Below are 14308 nucleotides of genomic sequence, written 5' to 3'. Positions count from 1 at the left end.
CCTGATTAGCATCAGGTTTATTACTTTCTTAGTACATATCATACTTAAAACAAAACAAAACACACATATACACACACACACACTTATTCACATTAAAGATGCAAGATGAAGAAAGATATATGACATTGAATGTGCAGTTGAAAAAAAGGCGTCCTAGCCAAACATCCCAACTTAAATTTAAAGGTATGGAATTAAGTTTTTTTTCAAGTGGTGTGGATTAATATGGGCATGGATTTAACATGGGTTAATATTAACATGAATATTAATGTAGATAGCAATTTCTAATATTCTGTTCTTGAATGATTTCGCTTTTTGGTGCTTCTGTCTTCCGTCTCTCTCTCCATCTCGTCTCTCTACCTGTTTCTCTCATTTATCAATGTGAGACTAACAGTTATCTACTTTTCAAATAATATTTTTTCTCATATAATTTATTAGGATACTCTCGACAAATATATACATTAAATTAAAATTAATATTTAAAAATGAATATGAGTTGTCAGTCATGCACCTCATTATTCATAAAATATGGCATTTTAAATACCAAGTTTTAATTTAGCTTGTCAATAACTTTAAAATATGGTTTCCACCAGTTGAAAATTTTTGTTTTGGAAAATATAGATATTAGCCTGAAAGATCACAAAATGTGATGGTTCCTATGTGCCAACTTTTTTCACACTCACTTTGTAGATTTTGCATGGAAACCAAAATGTGTTTTGGTGCGAAAAAAGGAGCTCAGGACGCTACAAATAAGAAATTTGCAACTTTTAGTTAATTAAATAGTACATTCTAATATTAATACTTTACTATAGTGTATCCTTTGCTAAAATTTAGTAAAGCTTGGGGTAAAACATTACATTTGAGTCTAGTTGACAATTCAAGCCTTGCAATTGTATATTTGTATAACTTTACTCAGATCTTGGCACTAATAAGAAGAAATTCTATTTTTGCCATATGTATAAAATTTCAGAATTACTATAGATAGCATTTCTACTAATTATTTACAACAGATTAAAACGTTTTGGTGGTTTTTGTTCTTACTATATACTCTATTGGACTTGTACAGTCAAATTATGTTTTCAAATTACTTGAAATAATTCCTCCGTCTACAGTTTAGCCACTAACTTAATACCCAGTTAGGGTCCTTTACTTCAGATTCCATTTTATTCTGAGGGATCACTTTTTAAAATTTTGGCTTATCTTTATAATTATGTCTGAGTAAATATAATATGCAATTATAATTATATACTACATATTCAACTAATTGATTCAACTAGTTTATTCAACTAGTTCCCTTACTGTTGGACATTTATGATGTTTGCATTCTTTTAAAAATAATATTACTATTATAAGGCCTTGGACATAGGTCTTTTAATATTTTTCTAATATGTAACTGGAACAGATTTCTAGAAGGGTTGCTGGATGATTATATAAATGCCTATAGAAGTTTGTAAACTTCTTTAACTATCTCTCCATAGCATTGTACCATTTCGCATTTCTATATTTTTAATTGTTTACTTGGTTAGCTCACTTGTTTGTTCTTCCAAATAATTTTATAATGAAGTTTGCAGAAATTCGTCACAAACAACCCAAACCATAGCAAACTGATGTAGTTCAGTATACTAAATCACTTCTTAATTTATCAATTAACTTAGGGAAAGTTTATCTCTTTGACACAGCCTCCAGACCAAAAGTGGTTGAATTTCTATTTGTTCAAGTCTACATTTATGCTTTTCGGTTCTTTATGTGTTTGTTTAATTCTCCTTATGTTGGCTGTGGCACTGTTTGTTCGGGGTACTTTTTAAGTTTATTTCCAATTTTCTTCTTGTTTGTTTTATGTTTTGTTAGCTACCCAAGGTGATAATTTCTCTTTATTATATTTTTAAATGATATTTGATATATAAAGGCCAATTGATTTCAGTGTGTAAATTTTATTTCTAATTGTTTCATGTATCAATAGTTTATTTCTTTATATTGCTGAGTTATATTACAGGTATGGGTCTAAAGTTTTCTTAACCATTCACTGAAGGACTTCTGAGTTATTTCCAGTTTATGGTTATTATAACAAAATTGCTATGAACATTATAAAAAAGCAAATGATTAATTAGAAAGGTTTTATTTGTGTGAATATATGTGTCTGTAAGTGCTATGCACACACACCTGAGAGTATATGTGTATGGGGGGAGATTATTAATGTGTAGATTAACATTCTTTTTTCCAATGGTAAGTTATGCTGAATAGTAGCAATATTTTAAGATTTAATATAATACATGTCACAGTTTCTGACCATCCAGAGTGTTATAACTATACAATAAAGTAAATATTTTCCCATTTACTTAGGTTTGATGCTTTTGATTTCCTATTAGTTTTTGAAATTCAAAACCAATATTATATATAATGCTATTGTTATAATTGCTATTACTCCTTAGAAATGTCCTTTTCTAAGCTAATTTATGTGATTAATCTATCAGATTTTTCTGTGATGTTACACTGGTACAAAATCTTATTGGGAATATCTGGAACAGTAAATGGTCTTCTGATTTTGACTTTTATCTCCCTGATTCTTTTGGGTAAGTTAAAATGTCTTTAATTAAATAAATATATGAAAATGTGTACTTTTTATGTTTCTTTTTATATTATGTTTCATTTCATATTTATAGTTCCTTACATGAAGATTTAATAAAGAGCTCCTATGTATCAAGTAATATATTATACTTCATTGTAATGTACTTAGTAAGTAGTCAAATCAGTTAAGTATTTGTTCTCAAGTGGCATACAGTTTGATAGGAGGAAAGTGTGTGTGTGTGTGTGTGTGTGTGTGTGTGTGTGTGTGTGCATGTACCCGTATTTTTGAGGTGAATATTTAAAAACAATATTTCTTTATTAGTCAGCTTCTTGTAAATAGAATTCTATAATTTTTAATACATTTTATGTAAGATTGTATTTAATTTACTCTTACTTTTTTTCCAACAAATATTTTACTGAGCAATAAGTATACTACAAACATTACTACAAACTCCCAAACTGAAGAAAGGAATAATCATGTGGAGGAAGCTCATATTCTATTGGAAGAAATAGATTTTCGGTTAACAATTATCGTGGGATGGGCTAACCACAGTATTGTAAGTCTCGGTAAAACATTAAGAAAGCATGACAAGAGCATGTGTACTTCCTAGAGCAAGAACTTTGTTTTATTTACTGTACCACCAATTCTTAGGACAATGCCAGGCACAGAATAGATCCTCAACAAATATATGTTATGCAAATGAATTAACTGTACGCTATTTGAAATAATTTCTCATTAGACATGAAAATGAAAAAGAAACTTTCTAGTTATCCCTTCAGTGATTTCTGGTTCCAATCATCAGAATCATGTTAAGAATTTGTCTCTGCGGCATTGAGCAGGGAAGATATTTACCCAAACTTACAATAATCCTGTTTTCAAGTTTCTCAAGGAGTGTTGCTCAAATGCCCAAAAGGAACTAATTCAAGTATCACCCAGCATGATGATATTGGAAACCTGAATATGAAGAGTGACACAAGAGGGAATATAAGTACTAAAGATGCGGACCACTGTGCTTCAAGTGCTACAGACCGTGGAGGTATTTTTCAAGGCTTTGGCCTATTTTTGTTTTAATTTTTTAGACCTTCTGAATTTGAAAAATCTCATTGAACATATATGTAACAAATTAAGTAAACACATATCTTTTATAAATCTACTTGACACTCAAAACTTGATTCACATACTAGTATATATATTTACAGTTGGGGGAGAGCTGTAAAACAGAATGTAAAGACTTAAAATCAAGTTGAGACATATAATTATGAAAAATTAATTGTGATGATAAGGCAATATGTAATTAACTATTTTTTGTTTCTTAATTATCTTTTTTTGAAATACAAATAGATAAAAGCAGTTATAACAAATAAATTGTTATTGTGATAATAAGCTTGGGACTTCCAATCATATAGAATTTTGGAAAACGGTTCTACTTTCAAATTTTTTAATTAAACATTTTAACAACTCTTTGAACCTTGGACATTTATTTTATAGTATATGTGATGAAAATGCAGATTAACTTATTTTATAACTATTTATCAAAGTATTTTCTCTATTCCCCTAATTTATATAGTCCTCTTTATCATATATGAATTATTTTTGTGCACTGGGGGCGTGTCCCTCAGCCCAGCCTGCACCCTTTCCAGTCTGCGCCCCCTCGGGGGATTTCCGACTGCCCTGTGGGATCAGGCCTAAACCAGTTGGACATTCCTCTCACAATCTGGGACTGCTGGCTCCCAACCATTCGCCTGCCTACCTGCCTGATTCCCCTAACCACTCCCCTGTCAGCCTGATCGACGCCTAACTGCTCCCCTAACAGCCTGATTGCCCCCAACTGCCCTCCCCTGCTGGCCTGGTCACCCCCAACTGCCCTCCACTGCAGGCGTGGCCACCCCCAACTGTCCTCCCCTGCCTTCCCAGTCACCCCTAACTGTCTCCCTTGCTGGCCTGGTTGCCCCCAACGGCCCTCTCTCCCCTGCAGACCTGGTTGCCCCTAACTGCCCTCCACTGCAGGCCTGATCTCCCCCAACTGCCCTCCCCTGCTGGCCTGGTTCCCCTTGACTGCCCTCCCCTGTTGGCCTGATCGCCCACAACTGTCCTCCCCTGCCAGCCATCTTGTGCCCACATGGGGGTGGCCATCTTGTGTGAGGGCATAACAATCAATTTGCATATTACTTCTTTATTATATAAGATTCTATTCATCTAGTATTCTAATCTTGGCTGGCAGTTAATTTGCATATCGCCCTGATTAGCCAATGGGAAGGGTAGTGGAGTGACACCAATTTGCATGTTTCTCTTTTATTCGTGTAGATATGTGTTGAAGCTGCAGATTAACTTATTTTGTAACTATTGAAGTATTTTCTCTATTCCCTTAATTTGTATAGTCCTCTTTATCATATATGAATTATGATTATATCACATATCACACATAAAATATTATGGTCACCCTAGCCATTTTGGCTCAGTGGATAGAGCGTTGGCCCTTGAACTGAAGGGTCCTGGGTTCGATTCCAGCCAAGAGCATGTATCTCGGTTGCAGGCTTGATCTCCAGCTCTGGTCAGAGCCTGTGAGGGATGTGTCTCTCTCACATCGATGTTTCTCTCTCTGTGTCTCTCTCCCTCCCTTCCATTCTCTCTAAAAATCAATGGAAAAATATCCTCTAGTGAGGATTAACCAAAAAGGGGGGGGAAAAAGAGAGATTATAGTGGCCACACTTGGATAGTTATTTTGGCCTACACTTATATTTTATATATAGTTCACTTTCTCTCATTATTATTTCAAAAGTCTCAGATCTTTTTACTTGGAGACTTCAATTTAATTTAAGAAAATTAAAGGACTTGATGAAGTTGAAATTACAAAGAGATTGAAAAAAATGAATCTCAGTGTTACTTAATATCAAAAGGAAGACATTAAGAGGAATTACACAGATAAAACAAAGATAGAGATTCTAAAACTTTATATGGATAAATTCTAAGCAAGTGGTATAAATAATCTTTTATTTACTCTCTCAAATAGCTTTAATGCAACATATGTATTAATCGGTTTACATTTATGATATTGGATCATAGCATGAAAAAAAAACCCTTTATGTCTAGGGTTTGCTTTGTCTCACTAAATTAATTTTCTTAAGTCCCAAGGATTATATTCGTATTTTGGACACTGAGAGTCTGGACACCTTGTGATGAGTGCTTTTATTATAGTTCCACTCTTACTTATATAACACAAGTATTCTCACTGTCAATTTTCAGAGATACACATGTAATTTAATTTTTCTTTGTTTTTCCTATTTTTCTACAGGATTGTGCCCATCAGAATGGCTCAAATATCAAGAAAAGTGTTATTGGTTCTCTAATGCATTAAAAAGTTGGAGTGACAGTTATGGGTATTGTTTGGGGAGAAACTCTCATCTAGTAATAATTCAGGACCAATTTGAAATGGTATGTCGTTTAGTGTCATGGCATTAGCCTCTTTACAGTTCAAAATGGCTTTCCTCAAATTTCTTCTGACCCTTCATTTATTTTGCTTACTGAGTTTTGGGGACCTTCTTAAATTGTGTGCTTGAAGCCAATGCCTCACTTTGATTCATGCTAGTCTTGATCTGAATACTTGTATTCAGTTTGCAAGTAGACTGTGTGTATTCATATAATATATCAAATAACATGGATAAATAAGATATGAATTAATTAGTATAAGAATCCTCATGTGAGTGCGAGAAGCCTAATAAAATTCTAAAATTGTATTTAGTATGTCTAAATTATTAAAATACTAGAGGCCTGGTGCACAAAATTTGTGCACTGGGGGCGTGTCCCTCAGCCCAGCCTGCACCCTTTCCAGTCTGCGCCCCCTCGGGGGATTTCCGACTGCCCTGTGGGATCAGGCCTAAACCAGTTGGACATTCCTCTCACAATCTGGGACTGCTGGCTCCCAACCATTCGCCTGCCTACCTGCCTGATTCCCCTAACCGCTTCTGCCTGCCAGCCTGATCACCTCCTAACCACTCCCCTGCCAGCCTGATCGACGCCTAACTGCTCCCCTAACAGCCCGATCTCCCCCAACTGCCTTCCCCTGCTGGCCTGGTCACCCCCAACTGCCCTCCACTGTAGGTGTGGCCACTCCCAACTGTCCTCCCCTGCCTGCCCAGTCACCCCTAACTGCCTCCTTTGCTGGCCTGGTTGCCCCCAACTGCCCTCTTTCCCCTGCAGACCTGGTTGCCCCCAACTGCCCTCCCCTGCAGGCCTGGTTGCTCCTAACTGCCCTCTGCTGGCCTCCTGGTCCCTTCCAACTGCCCTCCCTCACTTGCAGACCTGATCTCCCCCAACTGCCCTCCCCTGCTGGCCTGGTCCCTTCCAACTGCCCTCCCTCACTTGCAGGCCTGGTTGCTCCCAACTGCCCTCCCCTGCTGGCCTGGTTTTCCCTAACTGCCCTCCCCTGTTGGCCTGATCGCCCACAACTGTCCTCCCCTGCCAGTCATCTTGTGCCCACATGGGGGTGGCCATCTTGTGTGAGTGCATAACAATCAATTTGCATATTGCCTCTTTATTATATAGGATTCTGTTCATCTAGTTACTCATTACTCACTTTTTAGGCTTTTATACAGAAAAACCTAAAACAATCAAATTATGTGTGGATTGGGCTTAACTTTACCTCCCAGAAGAGGACATGGAACTGGGTAGATGGTTCTCCATTAGCTTCAAAAATGTGAGTCTTTACTAAAAGGCAATCTGATTTATTGTTTATTGTAAGACTTACTAGTATCTTCATAAAACATCTCTGTGTCCACCAAAACCAACTTATTGGTACTAAAGAATTTTAAAGGATGAAAAATAATTTAATGTTCACTAGAGTAATAACAAATATTGTGGTTTGGTTTACAAACTAAAAAAAACTCAAAAACAATAATGGTGGCACATTTATTGTTTAAAGACTACTCGTGATTTGTATGAAAAGGTGACTGAACCAACATGCTCTTGTATTTTCAAAATTCTCAATGTTTACCTCAGGATCTTTAGTAACTGAAAAACAACTTTTGTATAATTTTTGTATTATATGATTGATTATCATAACATTAAAAGACAAATGAGAAATATAAGATGGAACAAAAGAATATAAAAATTTTACAGCAATTGCATGAAGTTATTGAGGATTTTAAAATTTTCATCAATATTTTTGTGTGCTTATGTTTATTTTATAATAAAATATTCAGAGCTACAAATAGTTAAACCAGTAAATTCAAATTTTATCCTGATGTTGGTAGACAAAATAATGGTCCCAAAGATGTCCATATCCAAATACCAAAATCCTTAGACTGTATTACTTTGAAATGGTATGTGGTTTAGTTTCACAGCTATGGCATTAGCCTCTTTACAGTTCAAAATGGCTTTCCTCAAATTTCCTCTGACCCTTCATTAAATTATCATTTATCTTGCTTACTGAGTTTTCAAATTTTATCCTGATGTTGGTAGACAAAATAATGGTCCCAAAGATGTCCATATCCAAATACCAAAATCCTTAGACTGTATTACTTTGAAATGGTATGTGGTTTAGTTTCACAGCTATGGCATTAGCCTCTTTACAGTTCGAAATGGCTTTCCTCAAATTTCCTCTGACACTTCATTAAATTATCATTTATCTTGCTTACTGAGTTTGGGGGACCCTCTTAAATTGTGTGCTCAAAGCCACTGCCTCACTTTGACTCCTGCTAGTCCTGATCTGAATACTTGTATTCAATTTGCAAGTAGACTATGTGTATGCACATAACCTTAAAAGATAAATGATAAATATAAGATCGATCAAATGAATACAAAATTTTCTCAGCAATTGCATGAGATTATTGAGGATTTTAAAATTTTGGCAAAAAAGATTTCAAGGCTGTGGTTAAATTAATAATCTTGAGATAAGAACATTATGTTGGATTATCCAGGTGGTCACAATGTAAACACGAGTCCTTACAAGAGAGAAAATAGGGGCATGTGGTCCAAGTGATATAGCCATGGCCCACGCAGTGCATCAGCCTCTAAAAGCTGCAAAGGGCAATGAACAAAATTCCCCCTAGTGCCTGCTGTGGAAGGCAGCGCTGTACACACTTGATTTACTCCCGTAAAACTAGATTTAGAATTCTGACAACCAGAACTGCAAGATAACAAATTTGTGTTGTTTTAAGCCACTAAATTAGTGGTAATTCATTAGAGCAGTGATAAGAAATTAATACACTATGTAACCAACTAATTAATGATATTGTTGTGTTATTTCCACTCCATTACTTTGTCGTTAAATATTACTTATTTTCCATCTCACTGCACTAAATGAATCAATCTAAGCAAGTCAATCAAAGACATTGGAATGGAGAATAAAATTATGAGATGGTATCATTTGAGGGTAGGGTTGTAATACTGAACATTCTCTGATTGATCACCAATGAAGGTCCTTAGTTTTCCTCTGCCAAATCCACTCAACACTACCTATAAGATTTAGTTTTAACTTTAGACCATGCCTGGGGATTTTTGTTCGAAATACATTGAATATAAAATTCAAACATAAACTTGGGAACAGTGTATTTTCCAATACAGAAATCCAGCACTTATTTGCTCCTTATTAATTTGGAAGTTTTCTTGACCCTGTACATCTTGCCTATGATTCTTAAAACTTTTTCCTAAGTTTAAATAAATTTCTAACAGAATAAAATCACTAACATTATAGTATTTTATAGATATTTTATAATTGTATTTATCATACTTGTTTATGGATAAACTAGAGGCCTGGTGCACAGATTCATGCAGTGGTGGGGTCCCTCAGCCTGGCCTGTGGGGATTGGGCTGAAATCAGCAGTCCAACATCCCCTGAGGCGTCCCGGATTGTGAGAGGACACAGGCCAGGCCGAGGGACCCCACCGGTGCACGAATTCATATACTGGGCCTCTAGTATGCACATAAGATCTTTGTTTAATCTCTTCCTGCCCTCCCCACTACCCCCTTCCCTCTGAGATTCATCAGTCTGTTCCATGTTTCCATGCCTGTGGTTTCTGCTCCTGTGTTGAGTGTCTGCCCTCTGGTAGTCAGTGCACGTCATAGATAATACAATAAATGTATAATTTAGTTAGAGCTTATATAGGTCAGTTTTTGTAGAAAGTTCTATGAGCATTGGTTCATTTAACCTCATAATGGTATCATGAGGCAAATATTATTAATACATTGTACAATTTGATATGAGAAGCCAGCCACAAAAGTTAAGTGAGTTGTTCATATGACTTAACCTTTTTTTTTTTTAATCTAAGGACCACATGGAAAAAAATACTCAAATGAGAATATGGGCACACATTTATTCTTAGCTCTATCATTTGCAAACAACCTCTCTGAGAACTTTCTGCCAATCAGATAATAATACTAAGTTACAGATATACTGTAATGTTTAGTCAGTCAAAGTATTTGCAAATGCCTTGAAATTTTGAATTACCTTTTAATTAAGGGAGGACATTAGCTGCAAATACAAATGGATCTCTTCATCAACAATGATTAACAATATATTTATCATCTCTTCTACAGATTCTTCATAAAAGGACCAGCTACTGAAAACAGCTGTGCTGCCATCAAGGGAAACAAAATTTACTCTGAAACCTGCAGCAGTGTTTTCAAGTGGATTTGTCAATGTTAATATTTTAAACAATAAATTATAGTGGAATAATCAGTTATCAAAGATTTTTGCCTATTAGGTTCTAATATTAATCTTCAAGAGTAAGAATTTAAAACTGAAATTAAACACCAAAACCTTTGCTCCATTTTCCCTTCATCACCCATATTGATGCTAGTCTCAAAATAACTCCTGCTTATAATCTACAATATAACCTTTCTAGTTTTTAATGTGATAATATAATCTAGTGTAAACCCATGCATTTATATTCAGGATTTTTATTCATTTTTCATTTACACCAAATGTTATTATGTCTGCTTTCCTGTATTTTGCCTTTTTATTATTAACAATATTCTATGCAAATTTCATGTAGTCCTGAGTTGCATTATGGTGTGGATTTATAGATTCTATACTCCTTTATTGATGAACATTAAATTTGTTTCTAGGATTTTGCTACTGTAAACTGTGTTTCAATAAATATTCTAAATATTTTCTTAAATAATAGCACTTTTTTTTCGATGATATAAACTTTAAAATTGGAAATTCTGGGTAGAAGTGTTAAATATGTTGTCTGTTTACTTTAGATTTTATAAAAGTTTTATCTAAACTTGAAAACTATTAAAAACTTTCAAGAAGATTGTGGGTACAGAATAAAGATCTAAATCTTTTTCTTGAACATCTTTAGAATTAGTTGTCAAACTGTTGTATTTAATTATGAAATTTCAGGTATCACTGAATAATGCTGTGTATATTTCCTACAAAAATATTCTACTTAATCACAATACAATGACCCAAATCCACATTAACATTGCCACAGTGCTACCAATTAATTCTCAGGCTACCTTCAGTGTTTGCCAATTATCAAAATAATGTTCTTTAGAGTAAAACAGCCAGTTCAGATGTTTATTTAATCTCCTCCCATCTAGAAGAGTTCCTTAGCCTTCTTTGATATTCATGACCTTGACCTTTTGAATACTACAAGCTGGTGATTCTGTAAAATGTTCTTCAATTTGAATCTGTCTGATTATTTCTCATGGTTATATTCAAGTTATGCCTCCTTGGCAGGAATAGCAGTGATGTAGTGAAATTGCCTTCTTCTCAATGGTTCATAATTTTCTATTCTAATGATCAAATTGTTCCAGACTGAATCATAAGAGTTGCCCTTCAAGGTGACATCTGTCCCTGATATCCACAATCCTTTGCTTGTTTGTAGTTTTTTCTGTTTGTTTTTAATGGTAATAGCATCAGTAGAATACCAATGATCATCTTTGCCAATATTTGAACTGGCCTTTATGTTCTAGCCCAGAGGTTTTCAATTGGTGTGTTACAGACATTTTAAAACATGCAATACCTGACTATTTAGTCAACAGCACTGACCTCTTTTTTTTTTTTCAATTGCTTTGCATGTTGTCAGCTGTTCCTCCCATCTGAGACTGAAATGCCATAATAAACTTTGAGTTTATGCCTAACACCTCCAGAGTGGTAGAAATCCACAGCTTTTCTCCCGTCTTGCAACTCCCTTTAAAGAGGCAGCCGGGTTCTCTTTTCTCCCTTGAGACTTTCTTCTCCTCTCTGAAGGTGCCATCCCCAAGCCTCCAGGGCCAGGGGCACTGACCTCTTTCCCCCCCGAGTGTCAAATAAAAAATGACAATAGCCAACGCAACAATAGATTTCCTGTGTGAATGAATCAAAATTATATCTATTTTTTGGTTAGATTGTCAGACTAATGTTGGAGTACTTACTCCTTGACCCTGCTCACCGTGCCAACTGTGGGAGCCCAGGTCCTTCTCTGCCAGAGGCTAAACCCCTGTAGATGCCGGATATGAGATGGAGAAGATATGAGAAGTCGTGGGCATATAAGAGAGCCTTTATTGTAGCCCAAGTAGCCATTGCTAACAAGGAGCCATTAGGCAAAACAGTTCTTCAAAGTAGACTCACAAAGTAGCTGCAGAAAGCAGCCTTTGCAAATACAGTAGTAAACACAGGAGCGCTTGTAAACATGGCAGCCATTGCTAACAAAACAGCATGACCGGTAGCCAGCCTTACATAAAAGCAGCCTCATACTGGCTGTTCAGTAACACCCTTTATACCAATTTAGACAAAAGAGACTTCTTGCCAAATAGTGACATCAGTATCTGGGTTATAGAAAAGCACACCTGTGTAGTGTATACAATACAATCGCTGTGCCCTTGCTCAGATTGGCCTTGAACATCTGGAGTACTCTGGACAAGGGCCCCCACACTCCAATTGGCCTTGGACATCCAGCATACTTTGATTAGGGTGCCCACACTCCACCCCTTATACCAGATGGTCTCCTAGGGTGTCCTGGCCCATTTGCCAGCTCCTTGAACATGGAGCCTATAACAACAATACAAACTGTAGTATGTTATGACCAGTACTCTGGCCCCAATAGTAAACTTACAAATGCCTAACTTCATGTCCCTGACAGTCTATCCCACCAGTCTTGCGGGGGGTGGGAGTGGGGTCATGGGAGAGAGCTTGTATGACCTGTACTTTACTATCTCTTGCAGGATACTGGTTACATTGTCAGGTCTGGGTCAAGGGGTGCGACTTATAGTAACTTATAGTTGTACCTGCTTCCCAATGGGAGAGGAGGGCCACCCATGGCCCCTCCCTAGTAACAGACTATGGCCAGGTCCACACTTTCTGTCAAGGGGGAAGGCCTTGGGTCGCACAGTTCATCTGTTGCTTTCACCTGCACATGCAGGGTCTGAGGATACCTCCGTGTATATTTGCCTAGCCCGTGGTCGGCAAACTGCGGTTCGCAAGCCACATGCGGCTCTTTGGCCCCTTGAGTGTGGCTCTTCCTAAGCCTTAGGAGTACCCTAGTTAAGTTAATAACAATGTACCTACCTATATAGTTTAAGTTTAAAAAATTTGGCTCTCAAAAGAAATTTCAATCGTTGTACTGTTGATATTTGGCTCTGTTGACTAATTAGTTTGCCGACCACTGGGCTAGCCTAATCTTTTAGGCTAGGTGGGTCCACCCCTAGGTGGAGCTCACATTTCCTGTCCCTACATGGGGTGATGGCCTACTAGCCACTATTGCTTGTGTCATCATGGCAACTATAAAGTTAAGCCTGTGAAGATAGCCCAGCTTCTGTTCTAATGGTCGAAGGGCTACTTTGCCCAGTATCTGAATCAAACTACATAGTTCATTAGTATCCAAATGGACAGTCACAGCTGTCCATGTAATAGGATTCTTCCCTATTAGACCCTTTCTTTTCACCACATGTTCTTCAAGAAGGGTGGCATACCCTCTTGGAACGAACTAGGGAGTAGCTCATCCATAGAAGTTTTATCCCTCGACAGGGTCTCATGTCACAGGACCCAACAGGGTTTAAAATTCCTGTGACAGTGGGCTGGAACTCACCACTTCCTTCTGTTCTAAATAGGCCCCCACTTTGCTAAAGTTGGGATTTGTGCCACTCCCAACATGGGCATGGTCACACAGGCCTGCAAGGCAGCACACATGGCTGCCAACTGTCTCTCAACAAGAGAATATTGGCTCCCAGTTTTCTTCCATAACTGGGACTAAAACCTGATGGGTACCCTTCCCTGCCCACTTGGGCAACTGCCCTCTTGGCAGCTAGGTGCCCTTTATTTCTGGGGTTCAACCCCACATTGCCCCCTTCTGGGACAACTGACACATGGCCATAACAATGGAGCCAGGTGGGGACTGGACACTTGCTAACACCCCAAAAGACCAACATAGGACTGTAACAACTGCTGGCAGCTGCGTTCAAATCTGCAAGAGATTCAAGGTTAACATATTATTAACACAGTGAAACATTGGCCCTATGGGAGGCTTGCCCCAGGTAGCTAAATCTCATGCCATCAAATTATGACAAATGGTAGGGCTATGCAAACATTCCTGAGGGAAGGCGACCAAAGCCCACTGTCAACACTCCTATGCAAAAGCCAACTGTCCTTGACTCTCTGCAGCCATGTCCATGGAGAAGAAGGCACCAGGCAAGTCCATCACATAGGATATTGCTCCAATGTTAGTAGCAAGATGATCCCTGCAATCCTCTACAGCCAGCACCTTGAAGTGTAGCAGGGGAGTCAATCTGGTACCGGAGAGAGTTGCCTACATTACAAGGACA

The 14308-nt window shown here is 37.3% G+C and overlaps 1 protein-coding gene across 1 annotated transcript; it reads left to right on the top strand.

Annotated features, from left to right (window-relative positions):
• KLRF1 (killer cell lectin-like receptor subfamily F, member 1) lies at positions 1 to 10621 on the top strand. The gene is made up of 6 exons (XM_005871352.2): positions 1 to 183; positions 2469 to 2567; positions 3444 to 3599; positions 5856 to 5995; positions 7144 to 7256; positions 10097 to 10621. The coding sequence occupies exons 1-6, from the start codon at positions 99 to 101 to the stop codon at positions 10203 to 10205; spliced, it is 702 nt and encodes a 233-aa protein (XP_005871414.1). The 5' UTR covers positions 1 to 98; the 3' UTR covers positions 10206 to 10621.
• The last annotated feature ends 3687 nt before the right edge of the window (positions 10622 to 14308 follow it).

Source organism: Myotis brandtii, unplaced genomic scaffold (assembly GCF_000412655.1).
Source record: "Myotis brandtii unplaced genomic scaffold, ASM41265v1 scaffold337, whole genome shotgun sequence".
NCBI classification, from domain to species: Eukaryota; Metazoa; Chordata; class Mammalia; order Chiroptera; family Vespertilionidae; genus Myotis; species Myotis brandtii.
This window is presented reverse-complemented; position numbering and strand designations above follow the sequence as displayed.

Bases quoted from the DNA above. Each gene is read 5' to 3' on its own strand.
- KLRF1 (XM_005871352.2), top strand. From the start codon at position 99: ATGCAAGATGAAGAAAGATATATGACATTGAATGTGCAGTTGAAAAAA. The intron at 2,568-3,443 runs GTAAGTTAAAAT...CCTGTTTTCAAG, and splicing joins TATCTCCCTGATTCTTTTGG to TTTCTCAAGGAGTGTTGCTC. The intron at 3,600-5,855 runs GTATTTTTCAAG...ATTTTTCTACAG, and splicing joins AAGTGCTACAGACCGTGGAG to GATTGTGCCCATCAGAATGG.